This window comes from Camelus bactrianus, chromosome X, assembly GCF_048773025.1.
Source record: "Camelus bactrianus isolate YW-2024 breed Bactrian camel chromosome X, ASM4877302v1, whole genome shotgun sequence".
NCBI classification, from domain to species: Eukaryota; Metazoa; Chordata; class Mammalia; order Artiodactyla; family Camelidae; genus Camelus; species Camelus bactrianus.
In genome coordinates, this window is record NC_133575.1 from 101,868,488 (window position 1) to 101,890,576 (window position 22,089).

The 22,089-nt window shown below is 38.4% G+C and overlaps 1 protein-coding gene and 1 long non-coding RNA gene across 12 annotated transcripts in view; one reads left to right on the plus strand and one right to left on the minus strand.

Moving 5' to 3' along the window:
* LOC123612323 (uncharacterized) overlaps positions 1-22,089 on the plus strand; it is a 155,342-nt gene that overhangs the window by 122,205 nt on the left and 11,048 nt on the right. The gene's annotated exons all lie outside the window — the stretch shown is intronic.
* The window catches only part of MBNL3 (muscleblind like splicing regulator 3), a 118,715-nt gene that overhangs the window by 30,555 nt on the left and 66,071 nt on the right, over positions 1-22,089 (minus strand). For 8 of the 11 annotated variants that reach the window (XM_074359531.1, XM_074359533.1, XM_010968444.3 and 5 more), the window contains one exon: positions 1,881-2,045. In XM_074359531.1, coding sequence (XP_074215632.1) covers positions 1,881-2,045 — 165 coding nt within the window. Of the gene's footprint in view, positions 1-1,880; positions 2,046-9,534; positions 9,870-9,936; positions 10,048-22,089 lie in introns of those variants that run through there. The other 3 variants (XM_010968446.3, XM_010968445.3, XM_074359532.1) reach the window with 2 other exon arrangements.

The window sequence follows — 22,089 nt, forward strand, 5'->3', positions numbered from 1 at the left end:
CTACTTCACACCCCAGGCCTTGCTCTCTGATTCCCTGAAACAAGGCAGCTGATTGATGTCCCTTGACCTATGAAAAAATATATGCTCCAGCTGTGTAGGCAGTGCTGGGCTCAGGTGTGTGATAAAACCTGGCTCGTATTTGTTCAGTCTGAAACTGGGACATCCCATAAGAGGCCAAGAGGAGTATGGTGGGTAAAAGCCTCCCTTGCTTTATTCCCCATCTACTCACAGTTTCTGGACTCACTGAGCCTATTCATTTCTCTGTGGCTTTGTTCATACTATTCTCAGTATCTAGAACACTTTGTCTTTTGTACCCTTCAGAAGTAGGGAGGAACTGAAATGTTTCAGTGCGTGAAAGCTAAGGAGAGTTGGAAGGAGGAATTCAACCATACAAAGTATTACTAAAGGTCAAGGAGGAACGCTGAGGAGCCCACTGGTGACCTTCTGGGAACGAATTTATCAATGTAATCAGCACTGAGTTCCAAGGCAAATGTTTTTGGCAAACTAATAATATAAAACACGTGATCTATTTATGTTACTCGAATTTTTCTAGACATTCTGGAAAGGGTATCATGGTACAAAAGTTTAGTGACCTGTCAATGCCCCTACCACCTATTTTTTTTGCATTATTTATAAAGATGTACTAAAAAAGGGGTGCCCTACCTACACAGATGTCCTTGAATTCTGAGAATCAACTTTATAATGAGATAGGTTTTGCTGAGAGCAGACTGACCTAGTCCCACATTTTCATTGCATCTAAATACTATACCCAGCTTTCAGCTTTCAGTGCATTTATGACCTAGTCACCAATGAAATGAGTAACAAAGGCAACATAACCCTTTCAAAGTAGTATCCTGGTGATGATTTAAGAGAAGTAGGCCAGCTGGAATTAGAATGAGACACTGTGAAACTGAATTTGAGACCTGGAAGAACTCAGTAGAAAGGGACAATTTTCAATTTCCTCTAAAAGGTCTAAGACCAAACTGCAACTTTATATTTTAAGGTATCAGTACCAGATGAATTCTCCACAGGACAAAATTACTTTTTAAATGATCCACTTAAATTCACTGATTCACAAAAAATACTGGACACTGGTCTAGAATGATACCTAATATTATTAATTTCTGCAAAGGGAAACTCTGTGGCTAGCTTAAGTTAAAACCCCATCAAATATCTGGCCAGTCTTCCCCAAGACTGTCAAGATCAGGGAAAAACAGGGAAAGACTGAAAAACAGTCACACAGCAGGGGAGAGAGGTGGGGTCAAAGAAGTGCACTGCGGTACCCTAGATTGGACACTGAAACAGAAAGAGCACGCTAATGGAAAATCTGGTGAAGTCTGAACAAAGTCTGGAGTTTAGTTAACAGTAAAGTGTAAATGTCAGTTCCTTAGTTTTGACAAGCATTCCACGGACATATAAGATATTAACAGTTGGAGAAACCGGGTGAGGTGAGGGGTAACATGGGAACTCTCTGTACTAATTTTGCCACTTTTCTTTAAATCTAGAATTATTTTTAAAATAAAAAGTAACAACAAAACTACCATCATAGAGCAAAGAGATCTCCTTGAATTAATATCCTAAATTCAAAGGCTTATGTGTAATAATAATCAAACCTCCTCCTCATTTTAAAATGTCCCTGCTCCTTTATTAATATTCCTCTACAAACTCAGTTTATGGTTGATGCAACCCAGGTTTTAAATCCAAACCACTTGATTGCTCCCTTCCCAAGCACAACAGCTTTGTAGTGTCCATTTGCATATCAGCTTGCACCCTAAATACCTTTCCAAAGTCCCTGCAAGGTTATTCCAATGTAGATGGAGATCCTTAAAAACAAAAAAGACATACACATGCAATTTTTAAAAAGCAGAGCAGTGACTTACCAGTGATGACATCTGAGCATTTTGAAGCATAAACTGCATCTGCTGGGCGAACATGGCTGCGGCAGTCTTTTGTTGAATCAGATTGTTCCGTCCATTAATTTCCAGCTGCGTTTTTAAATGGGGAGGAGGGTGAAGGTACTTGCAGTTGTCTCGAGCACACCGACCCTACAAATGAAGAATTAGTTGAATTTGCATTCATATTTCTAAAAATATGGTATGGAAAAGAAAAGAATAAAAGTTTAGGGGGGAGGATATAGCTCAGTGGTAGAGCGCGCACTTAGCATGCATGAGGTCCTGGGTTCAATCCCCAGAACCTCCGTTAAAAAAAATAAACAAACTAACCTAATTACTTCCCCCCAAACAAAAAATTAAATTAAATTAAAAAAGTTTACTAATCACTTAACATATGTGAAGAATTGTAATGAATACTTTACATGAATTAACTTATTTGATCTTCATTCAAGCCCTCTAAGATTGATACTCTCATAATTTTCATCTTCTAGATGAGGAAACTGAGACTAAGAGACACTTAGGACACAGTTAACATGTGACAAAGCCAGAACTAAAACCCAGGTAGCCTGATTCCAGAACTCATTCTCTTAGCCGCTTCGCTCTGCTCTACTTTGGTATATATCACATTAGGTTTAAAACATATAACATTAGGAATAGTATGACATCATCATAACGTTACAGATTTAAATAAAAATTTCCCAACATGAGACATAAAATCATGTGTGTTAAATATGGGGGAAGGGTATAGCTCCGTGGTGGAGTGCCTGCCTAGCATGCATGAGGTCCTGGGTTCAATCCCCAGCACCTCCATTAAATAAATAAATAAACAAACCTAATTACCCCCCTCCCAAAAAAAGACCAAAAAATTAAATATAATTTAGGATTTGGATCTACCTATATAAATAATCAAGAAAACTGAGGGAAAAAGTTAAATATATACACACAAATATACCTTCTAAATCCATTATTCTGGACGATTTGGGCTTTACAGTCCTTTTTTCTGCATCCATACAAAAGGAGAACCACCCTGAAATCCAGTGCCTTTTTGTTACTCAAAGAATAAATCTCTACACCTCATAGCCACGCCGTTCTTTAGATTCCAGAAGCATTGGCCCTGGATCACTTGGATAACTGAGAGCAAAGTGTATTTTGGAGTCTCGGGTATTTAAATGTTTTATTGATGTTTGAAGCACTTCCAGACAGGAATATATGTCAGTCCTGTGGAACCAAACATGCCTTTGGTGTTACCTAAATGCTGACATGGCTGCTAATTACAGTGTTTACCATGTGGCGGCAAAGGATGTCACTGAACAGGTATTTATCACATTGTCAAATGCGACCTATTGTTGTCTTTGTTTAACTCTTGAGCACTATACAAAGCAGCTAATGATTCTGTCATTTGGATTACTAGGTCCACCACAATCCTTTTAAGAGAAGCCCAGTTGCTAGAAATTCTTTTTCCCACAGTTGCAAAGACGCGTATGCGTTAGAGCGCAGGAGCTTACTGCAGGGAGGGGTGGAAAAAAGGCAACTGTGTTTGAACCCAGTTGCTAGGCCACCTGACTTCCCAGGAGAAAAGGAGTTAGTTCCTCAAGCCTTTTCAACACATGCTATGCATTTTCCTTATTTATGATGCCAAAACGGTTTACCCAATAGCATTTCTATCATTTCAGAGAATCAAGGTGTGTCCTTCAAAACGTGATAGAGCTCCACTAATGCAAAACCAGGCGCACTGCAACTGCTCTTTGCAATGTTAGATCAATGGGGCGAGGTGGCTCTTTTATCTTCCCTGGCAAGAAGCTGAGTATAACTTAAACCACAGCTTGAGAAATCAAGGCAGCCACTCTTGTTTTCTGACCTTTTCTTTCTCCAACTGATCAATTATTTTTATTTTTTATTTATTTTTTAAGCCACTGATCTTATTTATTTATTTATTTTTTAAATTGAGTTATAGTCATTTTACAACATTGTGTCAAATTGCAGTGTAGAGCACAATTTTTCAGTTATACATGAACATACGTATATTCATCATTTTTTTTTGCTGTGAGCTGATCAATTATTTTTAATCAAATTATTTATAAAATCAAACAGTAGCTTTGTTTCAATGTACCTTTACATTCCTCTGCAAATCATGGCAAAGGAAGAACATACTGGGAGTAAGAGTTGAGAATGGTATTAACCCTTCCTGAATCTTCCGGAATTCATAAAAGTAGCCTAGGAATGGCTACATAATTTCAGCACATGTAAGGACTATGAGGAAATCCATATATGAGCTAAAAAGTACAATAATGGAGGGTCCCCTGCCCCCATTCATGTGCCCCCTAAGACAAAACATAAGCTTCTTTTTACATCTACTACTACCTGCATCAAGGCAAAGAGACTCCCAAGGATTTTAGTCCCCAGATTCTCCACCCTCCACTTGGCATAACTGAGATGATCTGGCTCCGAATGAACAGCTCAGGGTAAGCAGTGACACTTGGTGGCTTCCACTTTATACTTCTGGGGTTTCTCTGTCTCCTCTCACACCGTAACATTAAAGACTCCCCCCAGGTACAGTCCCGAATCTTCTGCTCTCTAATCTCTTTCCCCTGGAGAAATGGAGATCTTGTAAAGTTTCATCTCTCACTTCAATTGCTCAGATCTTACATCTCTATCTCTACCTCTGACCCTTCTTCTGAATTTCAGGGGCCTCCCCTTTTTTTAAGTCACTAACTGCAGCTGCATTTGGAAATCCTGCCCCTTAGCCAGGTCTACATAACTTATTCCTGACCTTCTCCTTAGACAGTCTTTCCTCTTCCTGCATACTAGCATTTAGGGCCATCGCTCCAATTCCCATGCTTTGGGACAGTTACATAGCAGCCCTGAAAAAAGAAGTTAGGCACCTGCTGAGCAGGATTGCCTTAGGGTTGCCAACCCACCATGACAGTTTAACCAGACAAGTGGGAAACACGACCATAAACATTTAACCGGAACACAATCTGTAACCCCCTTCAAAAAAAAAAAAAAAACCACTATATGAGGACTGTCTCTTACATTCAGGAATTTTAAACAATAGATTTTTTCTTTAAAGGGAAAACAATATGTTAGGGTTTTACCATTTGTTACAGTTTAGAGTTGTAATGTCATTTATATTGAATGTAATCAGAGAGAAGGGGGAGGAATGAAGGGAGGTAGAGAACACAGTGTATTTGGCACATTTTCTGCCAATCTCCAGATAAAGAATTACTATTTGCCTTTGTGCTTTTATATCACTGTCCTTTACATACAATAACTTTACTTAAGCTTTTTCTTGGGAAACTAAGGACAGTTTTACAAAGCAAAAACAGTACACAGAAATAGGAAAAAAAGAGAACTACACTAAAAATTGTATCAACTTAGGCTATAAAACTAAAGAATGTAATATGAGGCAGCATAAGATTTTTAAAAACTTATTCATCTTATGAGATTTTACTTGATTTATAAAGCCGTCTCTTTTGAATGACAGAATCCATAATTTAATTCTATAACAATGCAAATGGAGAGCAATACTACCTTACCAGAGACTGCTGCTTATGTTCAAGAAAGCTTATAAAAGAGAAAAAAACACCCAGCGTTCTCTAACCAAACAATAGATGAGACCAAATAATTTAATATCGATGTTATCTGTGGAACACAATATTTCAAAAGAAAACCAAGCCCCTTGTTTTTTCAAAATGACTTTAGAACTCGGGATAATATATTTATATGCACAACATTTGGTGATAATCAATCTCCTCTGTGTAGAATTCATTTTTCAAGAGGTCCAAACTTAATTATAGGCCAAAAGACTTTAATTGGAGTTGGGGAGGGTGCCTCAAACTTTGTTCTTAATGTTTGCTAACATTTGCTTGTAGTCCTTGTAGGGGATTCAGGCTTTGGTAAGCATGTATGGATGAGATGGAGTGGAGGCTGGGGAGGGATCTGCCCAGCACAATATGTAATCACTTACTGTTTTTGTCCTTTGGAAACCCAGTGACTGTGGATTAGAAAGCCTCCAATGTTTTCCACAGACCAGCTAAGCACTCAGAATGGGGCCACAAGATACCCCATCACCCTGGGTCTATAACAGCCTAGAAGCCATCTTGGTTTGACAAAAAAAGCACCCCTCAGGTTTCCCAAGCCAAGTCAATGGTGTCCCAAGCCCTCCCTTCTAGATCCACAGGTTCAGCTGCCGTGTGCTCAGTGCAAAGTATGAGACCATGTCATAAATGAGCCTATAAATGTTGTGTCTGTGACAATCGCTATCCACTGGTAGAGCTGGCTATATCCTGAAGGCAGCAGCTAAGGCTAGTCAAGACCTGTAAACCTCTCTCTCCCTGCCTTGCGTATCCACACAAAATTAAAGCAGCACTGAAAAGATTCGAGTGCAAGCTTATTTATGCTCGCCTCAATTTCACTCCTTTTCCATCTCCTCTAACCTTAAAAACAAATCATTCTCATCTGGTCTTTCATTATGATAGTGAGTCAAGAACACAGCAAAGTGATTCAAGGGGAAAGTGATTCTCTGCTGAAATAAGGGCTACTGCCTCTGGGGATCTTCCAGCACCCCTTTCCCATCTACTTTCTTTGAAAACGCACCCAAAAAACAGCAGGGGAAGAAAATGACCAATGAGATTTCTGAAACACATTAGCATCAAAAAGTTGATGACAGACAAAGGAAAAAGTTGCAGAGCATTTCTAAAATCTCCAAAATTCAATCTATTTCCTTTTTCCTACCTTCAGGCTTTTCACAAATGAGTACAAAGCCTCTGACTGAGAGAGAAAAGCAGCATTGTAGAGATTCAAATTCCACCTAAGTCTTGGGAGTTATGAGAGTGTGAGTCTGTCAGATACAAAACTCCCTATGCACTTGGTGGCAGAAAAACCCTGTGAAATGTACTTTTTAATGTTCATGAGTGAAAGCTCTACCATCCATCAGAATAAGAAAAGGACCCTAGGAAGCTGAAAATTACCATTTGTCAGTCACAGGATCTTAACAGGAACAGCTGTTTGCAGAATGACTTGCTTCTCCAAATACATTAGGAATTATGGAGGGGGGACCTTTTTTCTCAAATACAGTGATAATTGGATTACCTTTTCCAAGACATCTTGATGCTCTGCTGGACTACCAAGAGTTAAAAGTTCAATAAAGGCAACGAACAGATGATTCAATTTCTATGATAAAAAATTATTACATTTTAACGATCATGTGTTAAATGAAAAATCCTATTGATTACATGGCCCCAATGAAACATACTTACAGGTAGAGACATGGCTTCTCCGAGGAAGTGAGAGTCATTTTAAAATTACAAATCATACGTACTAGGTTGCCTGGTTCCTACAACCATCAGGGATCTATTAAAGGCTAGGAACAATCCAAAAAGCGTAAAAGTGAGGCAAGATCAAGACAAACTGAGTATTAGCCAGATGTCAGCAGACTGATGGCAAATCTCCCACTTTTTTTAGAGTTCTGTCTTTATAAAAATGGATATAATCGGCATTATTTTCTCCTCCAGTATTGTACCATCTATGAATATTGATATATACACACAAAAAGCATCCTTAAAGTCCTGCATACAACTTTTAATTTAAATTTGGGATGCAGAGAAGAAGTCTTTTACAAAGCCTTTAGTAAACCATTTCCTGAATATATTGAGGGCAAATTAATGAGGCTGAACGTAGGACCACCCCCACTCCATGCAGAGGATCAGCCAAGCAACCCAACCATTTCGGTCAGCACTGCATCTCATTTCTTTTTGGTGCTGAAACTCTGCTGTCTTGACATCCCATATACATACACAGAAACAAGGTAATGACTTCGGTGCAAACTAGACACACAGTTTGAATAGGTAAGAAGCTGGGAGGAGGGCACAAGAATTTTCTTGCCTATCTGCTTCAAGAAAGCTTTCCAATGGTGACCTCCAAAAGATGAAGGGAGGGGTAGGCTTAACAATCACACCATTGTTCTGCAACAGCCCACAAAGATAACCTGAGTATAAGAATCTGAACATTTAGTGCTGAACGGGATTTTAAGGAACATCTCGTGCCCCTTTATCTCACAGAGAAAGCGAAGGCCAAATTGATGAGATGACTTATCCCAAAATGATCAGGCAGCTCGGTAAGGACAGAAGCCAAGTTTCCAGACTCTCACTACCCAATATGGATTTTTTCAGTTCAAAGGACTCTGGCTTTAAGAAGATTTTCCTGAAGCCATGTCCCCACCCCAACCACAACTCCCACTTCTCTCTCCCTCTCGGTGCCTCCAGCTGCACCTTGTACTAGCTTTTATCATTGCACTTATCACCGCGCACACTGATAAATTGTTTGCATGCCTATCGCCCCCTGCGGCTTTGAGTTTGTCTAAAGGCAGGACCGTATCTTCCTCATCTTTGAACCTCAGGGGATGTTTCTATGCCTGGTAAATAGTGGTCACTCTAGAAAAGTTTGCTGAATGACTGAACAAACTTTGTGAGACTGACTTTATAGGGCTGAACACTAAGTCTGCCTTAGAAACCTAATTGTTGCTCTTGCTATTTCCTTTCATAAGTTCTCTCTTCCTCCTCCAAGAAGAGAACAATAGCCAACACAGGACTGGGGCTGTTTTTGGTTTTCTGTTTCAAATGAACTGTTACTCCACTCAGGTCCAGAAAATAGCTAATTCGTAACAACAAAAATATTTTTTTTTTTTTGCTCTGAAAATATACTCTCAGGTATATATGACCATCATGGCTGAAAACCCCCAGTAATTCAGTATAACTGAATCAGAAAGGAAGCCATGAGGGACACAGACACAAACCCTGGACTAATTCTCAGGGGTCTGTGGCCACAAGAACCCCCAGGACACAGCCCCCACCCCCAGCTAATACCTAATACGAACCTGCAGCAGATTGTATTTAATCAGCACCTAGGCCCGCCCTAGGGCAGTCCTGCATTTCGAGGGTCAACAGACTGCTCCATCCCCACCCAGCATTTCTCTAACAAGCTGCAAGTCAAATTCCCTGAAGCTACTTAGACAAAGGTGGAATACTTGGCTTGAGGATAATCACACCGGGTGGGGCCTTCTCCTGGTTCTCTATTGCCTATGGTGACTGCTTCCAAGAAAAATGTTCCCACTGTGATTTAAGGCCCAGGTTCAACTGCCTTCACCTTAAACATTTATTTTCAAATAATCATGAGCTTGAAATTTTTTGAAGAGCAAATAACACTAAAAATCATAGTTGCTGTTCATAGTGAAACCCAGCCTGCCTCCCCAAGACCCCAAATCTGCTTCCTGCCCCTTCCCCAATTTCTCCCCCTACGGTCTAATGCAATATCTTCCATTGCTTTAGAAAAACATGAACTCAATATCTGTTCAGTAAGATGTTCCCCAAAGATGCATCACCTCTGTTTACAAAACACCCAACCAGAATCAAATTAAAACACACAGACAATTGAAGCGCACTGGGACCAAGTTACCAAAAGTCAGAAGGTATTTCCGATGTTAAGGGTTCATGGAAGCTGTCTTTAAAGTAGTTGATGGCTGCCAACATAAAATGTCATTAAAATACAGGGAGAAATAAAAGGAAAGGAAAAAGAATGATACTCAATTTGTTACTCCAAGAAATAAAATAAACGTAAAATCAGGCGACTTCAAAAAGCTACTTACTCCATAGGCTTCATTATGAAACAACATAAAGGGGTGTCAACCTCGGTCCTTAGACAAATCTCCGGCTCTTAGGATTCTCTCGTCTTCCTTTTCTGGGCACCCTACTCAGTCACTAATCACAGCAATTTTGAACCAGGACAAAAAGGACACGAGCTCCTTGCACCCTTTCTTCCCAGGCCGGGGCTTCTGCCTGGAATCCTATCCAGGGTTGCCAGATTTACCAGGTGAAAATACAGGACTCCCAATCAAATTTGAATTTCAGATACACAATGACTAATTTTTGAGTATAAGTAGGCCCCATCCAATATATTACCTGACAACCCTCTCCTTTTCTGTGCTTCCGCCCTGGGGAGCTGAGCTAAATCAAGTCAAATCCTCCAAAGCCCCTTTTACTCCCTTTACCTTCAGGTCATGAGCAGCCCCTCTCATGGAATCAGCCCAGGCTCTACTAGGCCTTCAGTTGCCCAGAGCAGAGCAGAAGGCACTCTCAGCCCAAGCTTACCTGACCAGCTGCAAGGAATTTAAGGAAGTTGACTGCTGGAGACAGCAATTTTTTATTCTATGGCTCCTCCCACCAAAAGCTTCACTGGGCTCCCTACCCAGTCAGCCACTCCCCCTGCCCAACCACAGTGGCGCAACTGTATATTCAAATGACTCTGATGCCTGCTGGAGCTCCTCCTCTAAACCAGGATGCGGGTCGGGGTGGGGGATGGGGATAGGGTGAACGACCACGATGTCTAACTCCTGACTCTACATTTATGCACAGTTTTTGAACATATGAATTATGAGGCTTTTGTGTTTTTAAGGTTTTTGTTAGTGTGTGTGGAGGGGAGAGGAGGGCAGGTTAACTTTCATTTCTCCCGTTCTGTCTGTGGCATAGTCCAATTCAAGCAAAAGTTATCCATTAAAGCCCGGGGAAGATGTCTACTTAAGCATCATGTTTCTATATGCACCCAGAAGATCGATGCAGATACATATTCAAAACATGCCAGAAAAAAAAATGACACGAATAGCCATTATTTGCATAGATGTCTTTTTCAGTCAACCTTTGATTACTCATATTAAAAGAGAGGGAGGAGAGAGGCATGGTTAATTTTAGTGAACAAAAGAATATATTCAGAAAAAAATGGCCATCCATGACAGCCCCACATTCCAGAATATGTCTATCACAAAAGGAGCAACGGTGAACATTTAGGAATACATTACTAGATACACTGCTGAATTTATTTTTTTATTCATTAAGATTGCAGGCTCCTTCGTGGGAATTATCAAAGAGTCAGAATTAGTAAGGTCAGAAAGAATGAACTTGTATTCCACTGGGGAAGCTTCTATGTTTATAGACATGTCACAGAAACATTAAATAGTAAAGCTGCAAAGGCTCTTAGAGATCATTCAGTCCAGTGTCTGCCAGAGTGTGTACCACAGAGCACTATTCTCAAGAGACGAGCCTCAGAAACTGAGTTTCCGGGTGAAATACTTGGAAGATGGCACACTACAGTCCTCTCTTGGAGATTAACAGGCCACTGGAGCACAGTAAAAGGTTCTCTCTCACATGTCCGACAGTAAAGACACCTGCTGACTTCTGTTAACTCGGGATTTCCCAACATAGTTCAATCACAGAAACCATCCCTTTTTTTCATAAAACATTTTTGAACAGATCTCATGAGAGTATCCTTATGCAAAAACTGATCTAATTCAACTCCCTCCTACTAAAGCTCAAAGCAAGCCCCATGGCACACCGTGAGCTCCAAAGAACTGGATCATCTGTAGAAATGACATTTAACGTTTGTGCCCATTACTTGATCTCCCCAAAGCTAACGAGATGGAGATGTTTCCTATGATTGCTACCAACAAAGATGCCACAATCCTCCACCCAAAGCCCTTTGCCAGAGCTGTAAATTCTGCCAGATTCTCCCAAAAGGCTCTCTCCTTTTGTTTGCTTCAGTCAGGCAACTTCGGAAATAACAAGTTCAAGCCTTCTCGGTCTAACTGGCTTTCCTACACTGTGACTTCTATCCCTTGAAATCATGCCAGTTACCTTGGGTTTTCCATTACTTAGAGGTCTCAAGTGAGTTTTAACGGCACTAAAATTTGGGAAGTAAGAAGGTACTTGGCAATCCCTTCAGTCCCTGAGGGCCTTAGTTTTGCACGAAACTTAAACCTTGCGGTTTCCACTTGGCAAAATTAAATTTCCTGTCTCTAAGTAAAAACAAAGTTTCAAAGAAGAATTAAATTTAGACAAATATCTTGCAAACTTATAAGGGGAGTATAAGGTGCAAAAGGCATTGATTATTGTTCAGATTTAAACAATTTATCTTTTCAGAGCTACTATGCTGCTAAGAATAAATTAAATAATTACAGCTCTACAGCCAGCCACGTTTTATAATCGGCAGACTTAGTTACTGATTTACCCCTGCATTTTTGAAATTAGAGGCACAAAGATGAAAATCAGAACATTTTTTGCAACACATAAGTTTTCTTTCAGATAGAGATTTAAAAGTATGATACCAAATGGTTGTTTACAGAGTCTTGCTAAATTCACAAGTGTGAAATCATGTTTTAAACCTCAAATAGAGCTAAGTGTATCCAATTAAAAATAAGCATTTTCCTCACACTCCTATCCAACTATCAAACTAATACCAAATATGCAGTTTCCAAGCAGAAAGGTTTACTTGGTGACACGGACTGCCATTAAAAATACTCTAACGCGTGGACTAAGTCTACATTTTGTTAATGATAATATATTTTTATCACCAAAAGTCTTATTGAAACCTTTGTGCTAACTTGTTATTAAAACTGTAGGCATTTTAGAGTATCAGACAAATCTCCCAAGAAAACTCCAAACTCCAAACACATTGACTATTTAAATAGTGATGTTTTTAGTCAAGTGATTCTTTTAAAAAAACATCTGAAAATTAGGCCAAGTTACTGCTTGTTTTCTTTTTTTGCAGACATAAAAAGAAGAAATTTATTGATATAAATTCTTTTTCTTTTAAAAATAAAGATCTATTCCTCCTAGCCTGAATATCTACCAAATATATTAAGTTTCATCCAAAATGTGTTTCAGAGATGTGCATGGAATTGACCAAAGTTCTAGATGAAACTATGGAGACTACTTTTAAAAAAATATTATGTTTTTAAATGATCCTCTCAGACTAACTTTGTAAATACAGCAACCTTGTTAAGCTCATCTTCTACTTTCAGTGAGCAGTTAATATTTGATGATGATGAAACTGTTCCTGGTATTTAAAGAACTAAACAAGGCCATCCACAAACAATGTAACTAGAAATGGGGTTGTGTAAAGAAGATAAAACGATAAGTGCAAGTTTTATGTTTGAAAATAAATCAATCCCTCAACCATAAACGTCTCATATCCTTACAGAGAAGAAGCTGAAATATGACCTCTGCCAAAGAATGCCTATCTCCAAATCTAAAACAAGGAAAAGTAAAGCAAAGGACAGCAAAAGTTAATTTGTTTTAAAATCTATTGTGCTCCTCAAGTCCGTTTTAACAGCTGGAACAAGAGTTACTGGGAGAATGGTACTCTTATAAGGATGCAGTGTTCCTTAAAAATGAATATACCCTCCATGTTAAGCATAACAAGGTTTCTTGGGTCTAATCAGTCCCTTTTAATTCGTGGAATCTTTATTCCAGTGAAGAAAAAAAAAAAACCACATCTACTCTAGCTTCATTGTACCTTTCCTGAAAATCAGAATAAAATTAGAAAACCTCAGAAAATATGTCTTTCTGAAATAAAGAGTCCAGTTTATGTGTCTCTTCTGTAAGATAAATCAAATCCCATTCTAGAAAAATACTTGACAAATGACAAACCAAAATAAACGAGGCCATGTAAAAGGTCAGCATGCCAACATCTCACATTTGCTTTTTCTACTAAAGATGGACTGGAGCATTTAATTGGTTTCCTTTTGTTTCAGGTTTTACTTTGGCTTTACCTACTAGACTCTAGTGTATCGGGTCAAATGACCTTTCAGATGTGAACTAATTCTGAGCCTTTATGAGTGTGCTAGAGAATAATTGTGCATACGGGTTTAGTGCATGTTACTTGGCACATGACAATTGTTGCCACACATTTAGAGACCAAGTTAAGGCCCCTGCAAAATTGTATTTTCCATTAATATCCTGAAAGGAGTCATAATGACAAAACTTATCTGAGGGACCTATTGAACGCAGTGATCTGGTTGACATTTTTTTTTCCACACCATGTCCACCTGAATTAACAGCTGACTTGATTGTCAATTTACCTCGTGCCAAACACTGCTCAAGGGCTTTATATGCATTATCGCCTTTAATCTTCACAACACCCTAGGTCAGGGTTCTACTGAGGAACCAGGGTACTGAGAGGTGTAGAAACTCACGTACAATGTAACAGAACTAATGGGGCAAAGCTGGGATGTGAACCGAGGTGTTCCAAGTCTAGAGTTCACATTCCTAACCTGTACACTATTGCCTCACAGCACCCTGATGTGCTAAGCGGAGGAATGAGCTAGTGCAAATATTTCTAATGTTTGGGCCACTATTTTCCCTTTAAGATTCTAATAAAGATTACATACCAACTGGCTGTTAGGTATGTCTAGAAACTATTTAACAGATAAATGTATGGAAAATGGGATGTTTTTGTTAAGTACCTAGGGATCTTGGGTGACTTGAAAATGAATAAGACCAGGTAACTGAAGGTCCAGTTTTTTTTATATATATATATATATTAAAATATATATAAATTATACACACACACACACACACACACATATACATACACACACCACATCCACCTGAATAATCACAGCTAACCTTATTGTGTATTAACCATGGGCTGGGCACCGGTCAAAGTGCTCTCTGTGCATTATTAAGTCTTTTGTCCTAACCAAAGCACGACAATCAGTACCAACATCTCATCTCTTAGCACAGCTTTTTAGTAAATGTTTGCACAACAGAATTGTGCCAGTTGGTTTGGGAGAAGCTGTGTCATGTAACTGAGAGTCGGGTTAAGAGAGCACAAGTGATCACAACCTGGCCAAAGTAACAGTCCTGCAGAACCCCACGGGCATGGCGGACAGATGCAAGCGGCTCAGGGAAAGAGGCGGTCATGTGCATTTTGTGACTATTATGATCACCGCTCTAAAAGAAGAATCTTTCCAAAATGTGGCAGTGCCACTTAGAAGCAGGTTTACTCAGACCATAAATGTCTGAGTGCTGCAAGTTCAACACTATGACAAAGCAGAGAAAATCCCGAGCAATGACAAAAGATCAACATTATCACAAAGAAGTACGAAATGTTCTTCTGAAGTGTTGGTTCTGCAAAGAGCACAGTCAAACAAGAATTCACACACGTACCACCTCACAAGACTATGCCATCAAAAGCTCAGTTGTTGTGGGGAATGGACTTAAATGACCAGAGGATGGACAAACTTTGAGATGGTGCAACATGGGGTGGTGATCTGTGGGCCTGGGAACTAGGGTTTGACTCTTTCAGGGCTTCAGCCCTGCCGATGAGCAAGAGTTACGTTGTTTATTTTCTTTTCTATTTTGTCAATTTATTTCTGGTTAAGCAAAGATTATACACAAAATAATACTAAACACTGCAAATGTCAATCAACATGTGGATGCATCAGGTAAACAATAATATGTTTCAATTCTATGCAATCTAAGTTATCACTGAGGTTTTCCCACAGCTTTTAAAAGCCAAAACATTCTAGATACTTGCTGATGATATAGTAGGGAATCTAGGTCTTATAATAAGTGACTGGACAACTGAACATGTAGAATCCAAAAGTGTACTTACATTTTTAAAGACAATATGATAGGGAAAATAATGATGATAATAAATCAATCCAATGTTGAAATGAACCAATTGTTTGGACTGTCACAGGCAGTTAATATTGACTTCTAATGCATTTATTCCTAGACAAAGCAGGAATAAATCTAAATTTTTAATATGAATGCAGTATTTTATTAGAAAGAAGACTAAACAGGGATTTAAATGTCCTGGATTCTAATTACTTTTAGATTACGGCTAAATTATTTTCCAATTCTGTTCATCAGTTTTCCTAGGAATAGTTTCTGCCCCTACATACTTCTTAAGTCCTTTGAAAGAATAAAGGTGAAAAAGTAAAATTTACTATGCTTTGGAAGAAAAATGAGTAAAAAATATTACATTTCTTTTTATTAGTTCCTTACAACAGAGCTAAAATGGTTGCTGTGAATTAGTATAAAAAATCTGACAGATTACAAATTGTGCTTTACCATTTCACCTCCCCACAAAAGATAATGCATTATTATATGAGGAATCCTTGAGTTTGTAATTTAAATTATCAGATGTTTAGGGAGGGAATTTATATATAATGTTAAAGAAACCAAGGACACTTCTCTTCTTGGAACTGGATATTTATATACAATGTTAAAGAAACCAAGGACACTTCTCTTCTTGGAACTGGATATTGTTACAGAGTTGCTGCTCCCAGAGCTCAGCGGTATGGTAGGTGAAAAGGCAGAGGACAAAGAAACAGATCCAGGCTTTAGTCTTATCTTTACAAACAACTTAAAAGAGAAAGGAATTATTGCTCCCTTTACAATTGGTAATAAGACAGTGCCTGCTTAGACTCGTTTATCTAGTCAAGAGACACTTTCTCACCAACACAAGCTTCTTACTTTAAGATCTCACATAACGAAAATTCACTTTAGCATCATAATGAATCAAAACATTCAAAGTAGTTTCTATTCTGTGAAAAAGTTTGGAGCACTGTATTTTTTCATTGGTAATTTTTCTATTTTAACTTTGCCCAAATGGCTGTTACATTTTATTTATAACATATATTGAAAGGACAAAAAGCAATCAGGCAAGTCATTGTTTTCCTGGTAAGTTAGGATAAAGCAAAACAAATAACAGGCTGTAAGGGAAGATGTTAATGGTGCTTAAAATACTAACAAGTGATTAGTTATGGTAAAGGGATTTTGAGTATTATTTATATAAGTTGGTAAAATGATAAAATTAAATCTCATTATAAAACTGTTTATAAATATCTGAGCTCACTTTTCATTTTTCTTGTTTTTCATCTCAATAGGCCAGTCTCTTAGAAGCTAAGACTGATTTACATAAATGTGAAACACGTGTGAATATATATTTATGTACTGAATATTATATTTAATATATTTCTATCATAAAAAACTAATAAATATATACATACAGAAGTTCTTTCTGTCCCCACACTTGCTGCATATAAAAGTTTGAAAATCCATGAGCACGTGTGGCAGCTAGCAACACCTACAATAGAGCTTTCGTGGTATAAAAAAAAAGTCACCAATTCTTCCAAAGGGTTATAATAAACAAATAATTAAAGTAATTTTTTTTTCTTTCTGGCTTCGTACATTTAGACACCAATGTTATTCTTACCCAACTACCTGTGATGACCTGTTCCAAGAGAAGTTATTATGTACTCCACAAAAATAGAGTTTTGTGGTGAAAGAATTTTGAGAAATGTTGAGTTAAACAGAAGTAAACGGCTCCTTTGTACAGTATGTCCCAGAGCCGTATCTAGCCTGTAAGCACTGTTGGGGAGAGAAATAGAATAAGCTTCCCCAAGATATATGTCTTCCAGAACAGCTGTCATTTTCTTTCCGCCAGATCTGAATCTAAACAATAACCTAGGAACAAGGCCATTTGAAAAAAAAAAAGTAGAAAAAAGGGAAAAAGCATTGAGGGAATACTACAGAGTGCCGAGAATTCTGAAACTGAGAAACATTATCTTTTGTTGATACTTCCCTGGATTGTTACGGTTTTCTCTCAAACTTTAGTGTTCATCAGAATTACCAGGAGGGCTTCTTTTAAAACACAGACTGTCAGATCCGCCTTCAGAGTTTCTGATTCAGCCATTCTGGGTGGGGCCCGAGAATTTCCACTTCTAACAAGTTCCCAGGTGAAGCCAGTCAGCTGACAACACTGTGGGGGTGCTTTCCCAGCACCATGGGCACGCTGTCTTATCCAACAATGGATTTAGCCACTTTTCTAAGCATTTTCTTATGTCGCTGATAATTCAGTTTCTAAAAGGTCATATTGAAGGGATGTTAATATCTTAATTCCACATCTCTGACCTCAGTAATGATGTTAGCAGTCATATAAAAGAAGGCCGGGTGGAGGGCATAGCTCAGTGGTAGAGAGTGTGCTCAGCATGCACGAGGTCCTCCATTCAATTCCCAGTGCCTCCACTTAAAAAATAAATAGCCCTAATTACCTCCCCCCACCCAAAAAAAAGCCAGTCCAGGTCATGCAAAAAAAATTCTATTCTACTACTCCTAGGAAACATTCATTTTCTGTTTACAAAGTAGTGCTTTAGTTATAAAGGTAAGTTTAAAAGCGCTCTGTATTACATGTTGCCTACATTTGCTCTACAAATCTCCCCAGGGTGTTTTTCTAAATGTTTGCTATGTGCGCAAATTCAAGCAGCTAAAGGATTTTCTAGTACATTCTCCTTGATTCTCCAATAAATATCTCACTGCAGAAACCTTTCAAGAAACACTCACTTGAAAGCATTGCTTCTTCTCCTCACTCCCTACCCCAAACAGATATCTGGGAAAAAAGACGGGCTCAAAGGAGGGAAATATTTTTCACATCAAATAAGCAAACAACCCAATGTTGACCACAGCATTTCAACATGGATAATCAAGAGGTGAAGTACTGATAGACTCCCAAACCTCAAAGCAAGCACCTGATACAAAGTTCATCAGTTGTACCCTGCAGTGATGCAGTAAGGAAACATACATCTCGTACAACACTTTCTGCTTTTCACTGTGAAGAAAATCAATACCTGGCTAAGGAGCTCCAAGTATTTGTGACGCTTTCCTTTCTGGATCAAGAGTAGTCTCAGCAGTACTCAGTTTACTTCTGAGTATCACTGGCAGCCTATTTAAATCTCAGGCTCCCAGTAGTCTGCAATACCGTAATGCTTGCAATACATTAACACCTCTAAATAAAAAACACTCAAACAGCTTAATAAGCTGCTAATAAGAAATTCAGAAATAGAATCAGCCCCTTCCCTTGCTCTCTCACTAGTTATACAACTCTATTCTTCCAAAAAGGCTTGGAAATAACTTACAAGAAAGATACATTTCCAAGAACACCATTATCACGGGCCTAAAGAGTAAGAGTGATATAATGCACAAGGTGGCGATAATTACATCAAAAACTTCAAAAATCGAGATAAGGTTAATCGCTTCAGCTGGGCCCTAAGTGTAGCGCTGAGCTCTCTGGCAACCACTGTAAAGAGGAAACTGTGTTGAATTGCATTGTTCTTAATGCCTGATAAAAGAAAGTACACTGGTAAATAAGCACCTCTGTAAAGAGTGCTGGTTACTCAGGAAGACACAAAGAAGCACAGGATGAGGAGCCTGCCTGCAAGGAGTTTGCGTATCTTATCTCTCCTGCAACTGCAGAGGCCTGGGCAACGTTGCTGGGACGGGCTCTAGCACTTGACATTACTGGGGTAGAAATTAAAGGAAAACAGTGGGGTAGAAATCAAAGGTGCCTACACTAGGGGTTTAGCAGTGCTACGGAGGAGGAGGAGCAAGTTTGATAGGGAGATGAGACATCTGTGAGCCATAATTAATCACAGCTCTTCATTTTTGCTTCAAGGAAAGCCGAGGACTCTATAATGGAAAAATGTATGATAAAAATGGCACAAATAATTCTCTCTCTGGGGGAGTATTGCTTTCCTTATCACCCCCCCTTTCATTACTATGTTATTTTATTCATGACACCTTCATTCTGGTTTGGTTTCAAATACATTATTATTGGAGCTAAAGTATTTCAGAATGAAAAGCCTTTCTCAATACGTGTCTTCAAATTTCTTTGTCTCTTTCTTTTTCTCTACAATATCTGACTTGGAAGCAATGTCATTTTTTCCCTTTTTTCTCTAGTGGGAGAATAGAAGATTTGGGGGAGGAACAGTGAAATATGATTAAATATGTTTTATCACTAATATTTCAACGATGGAGTAAATGTCATGTGCCACCAGGGTGAGGCCTGAAGAATTTGGAAAAGTGAAAGAGAGTCTTGGTCTTGCCTTAGCATCAGTTGCCTATTAATATACACAAGTCACCATTATGGGTATTATTGTAAACAATGACATCAGTTGAATGCTCCTGAATTCTTAAAACCATTTTAAGTTTTCTTCTTTATTGAAACATTTTTCTAACACGTTCCAGTACTTTTCTTGTTTTTGAAAGTAGAGGCAGTTGCCCAAATCTGAATCAGATCTTGATTACGAAGGACTGCATCCAAGGCCTCAGGATTGTCTGTTTTGGAAAAACAGAAATCACTATGCAAAATGGAGATGAAGATGGAGAAGGTATAAGAGATTGAGCTGACTGCACAAATACCAAGATACAGCTCTCATAAGCCTAGAGATCCTTTTTAAAAAATCCATCTTGAAAGTACTTTCCCATTGGTTATTATTTTTCCATTTCTTTTAAAAAGCAGATTGCTTACACTAAGTTCTAGTTATTGAGGGCTCTAGGTAACTTTTTTTTAAAATGTCAATGCACAGCTCTCTCTATAAGAAGTTTTTTTGCCTTTCTATCTTCAGGCTCTTTGGATTTTTTTTTACATTTTTTTATTGAATTAGTCATTTTACAATGTTGTATCAAATTCCAGTAGAGAACAATTTTTCAGTTATACATACATATATACACATACATATATTCATTGACACATTTTTTTTTCGCTGTGAGCTACCACAGGATCTTGTATATATTTCCCTGTGCTATACAGTATAATCTTGTTTATCTATTCTACATTTTGAAATCCCAGTCTGTCCCTTCCCACCCCCCGCCCCCTTGACAACCACAAGGGGTTTGTATTCTATGTCTATGAGTCTGTTTCTGTTTTGTATTGGTTTTTTTTTTAGATTCCACATATGAGTGATCTCATATGGTATTTTTCTTTCTCTTTCTGGCTTACTTCACTTAGAATGACATTCTCCAGGAGCATCCATGTTGCTGCAAATGGTGTTATGTTATCATTTTTTATGGCTGAATAGTATTCCATTGTATAAATATATACCACCACTTCTTTGTTCAGTCATCTGTTGATGGACATTTAGGCTGTTTCCATGTCTTGGCTATTGTAAATAGTGCTGCTATGAACACTGGGTGCAGGTGTCTTTTTGAAGTAGGGTTCCTTCTGGATACAAGCCCAGGAGTGGGATTCCTGGGTCATATGGTAAGTCTATTCCTAGTCTTTTGAGGAATCTCCATACTGTTTTCCACACTGGCTGCACCAAACTGCATTCCCACCAGCAGTGTAAGAGGGTTCCCTTTTCTCCACACCCTCTCTCTCTAGCATTTGTTATTTGTGGACTTCTGAATGATGGTCATTCTGACTGGTGTGAGGTGATACCTCATTGTAGTTTTGATTTGCCACCTAGCCACAGCAATCAGGCAAGAGAGAGAAATAAAAGGGATCCAAATTGGAAAAGAAGAGGTAAAAGTGTCACTATATGCAGATGACATGATACTATATATAGAAGACCCTAAAAGGTCCACACAAAAGCTACCAGAAATAATCAAAGAATTCATCAAGGTAACAGGTTACAAAATTAACGTTCAAAAATCTGTTGCATTTCTTTACACTAACAATGAATCAACATAAAAAAGAAAGTAAAGAAACAATCCCCTTTAAAATAGCATTCAAAGTAATAAAATACCTAGGAATAAATCTAACCAAGGAGATGAAAGACTTATACACAGAAAACTATAAACCATTGATGAAGGAAATTAAAGAAGACTTAAAAAAAATGGAAAAATATCCCATGCTCCTGGATTAGAAGAATCAATATTGTTAAAATGGTCACACTGCCCAAGGCAATCTACAGATTTAATGCAATCCCTATCAAATTACCCAGGACATATCTCACAGAACTTGAACAAATCATAATAAAATTTATATGGAACCACAAAAGACCTAGAATTGCCAAAGCATTACTGTAGAAAAAGAAAGAGGCTGGAGGAATAACTCTCCCAGACTTCAGACAATACTACAGAGCTATACTAATCAAAACAGCATGGCATTGGTACAAAAACAGACATATGGATCAATGGAACAGAATAGAGAGCCCAGAAATAAACTCACGGACCTACAGTCAATTAATCTTCGACAAAGGAGGCAAGAATATACAATGGAATAAAGACAGTCTCTTTGGCAAATGGTGTTGGGAAAACTGAACAGCAGCATGTAAATCAATGAAGCTAGAACACTCCCTTACACCATACACAAAGATAAACTCAAAATGGATCAAAGACTTAAACGTAAGACAAGATACAATAAACCTCCTAGAAGAAAATATAGGCAAAACATTATCTCACATACATCTCAAAAATGTTCTCCTAGAACAGTCTACCCAAGCAATAGAAATAAAAGCAAGAATAAACAAAAGGGCCTAATTAAACTTACAAGCTTCTGCACAGCAAAGGAAACCATAAGTAAAACAAAATGACAACCTATGGAATGGGAAAATTTTTTTGCAAACGATGAAACCGACAAGGGC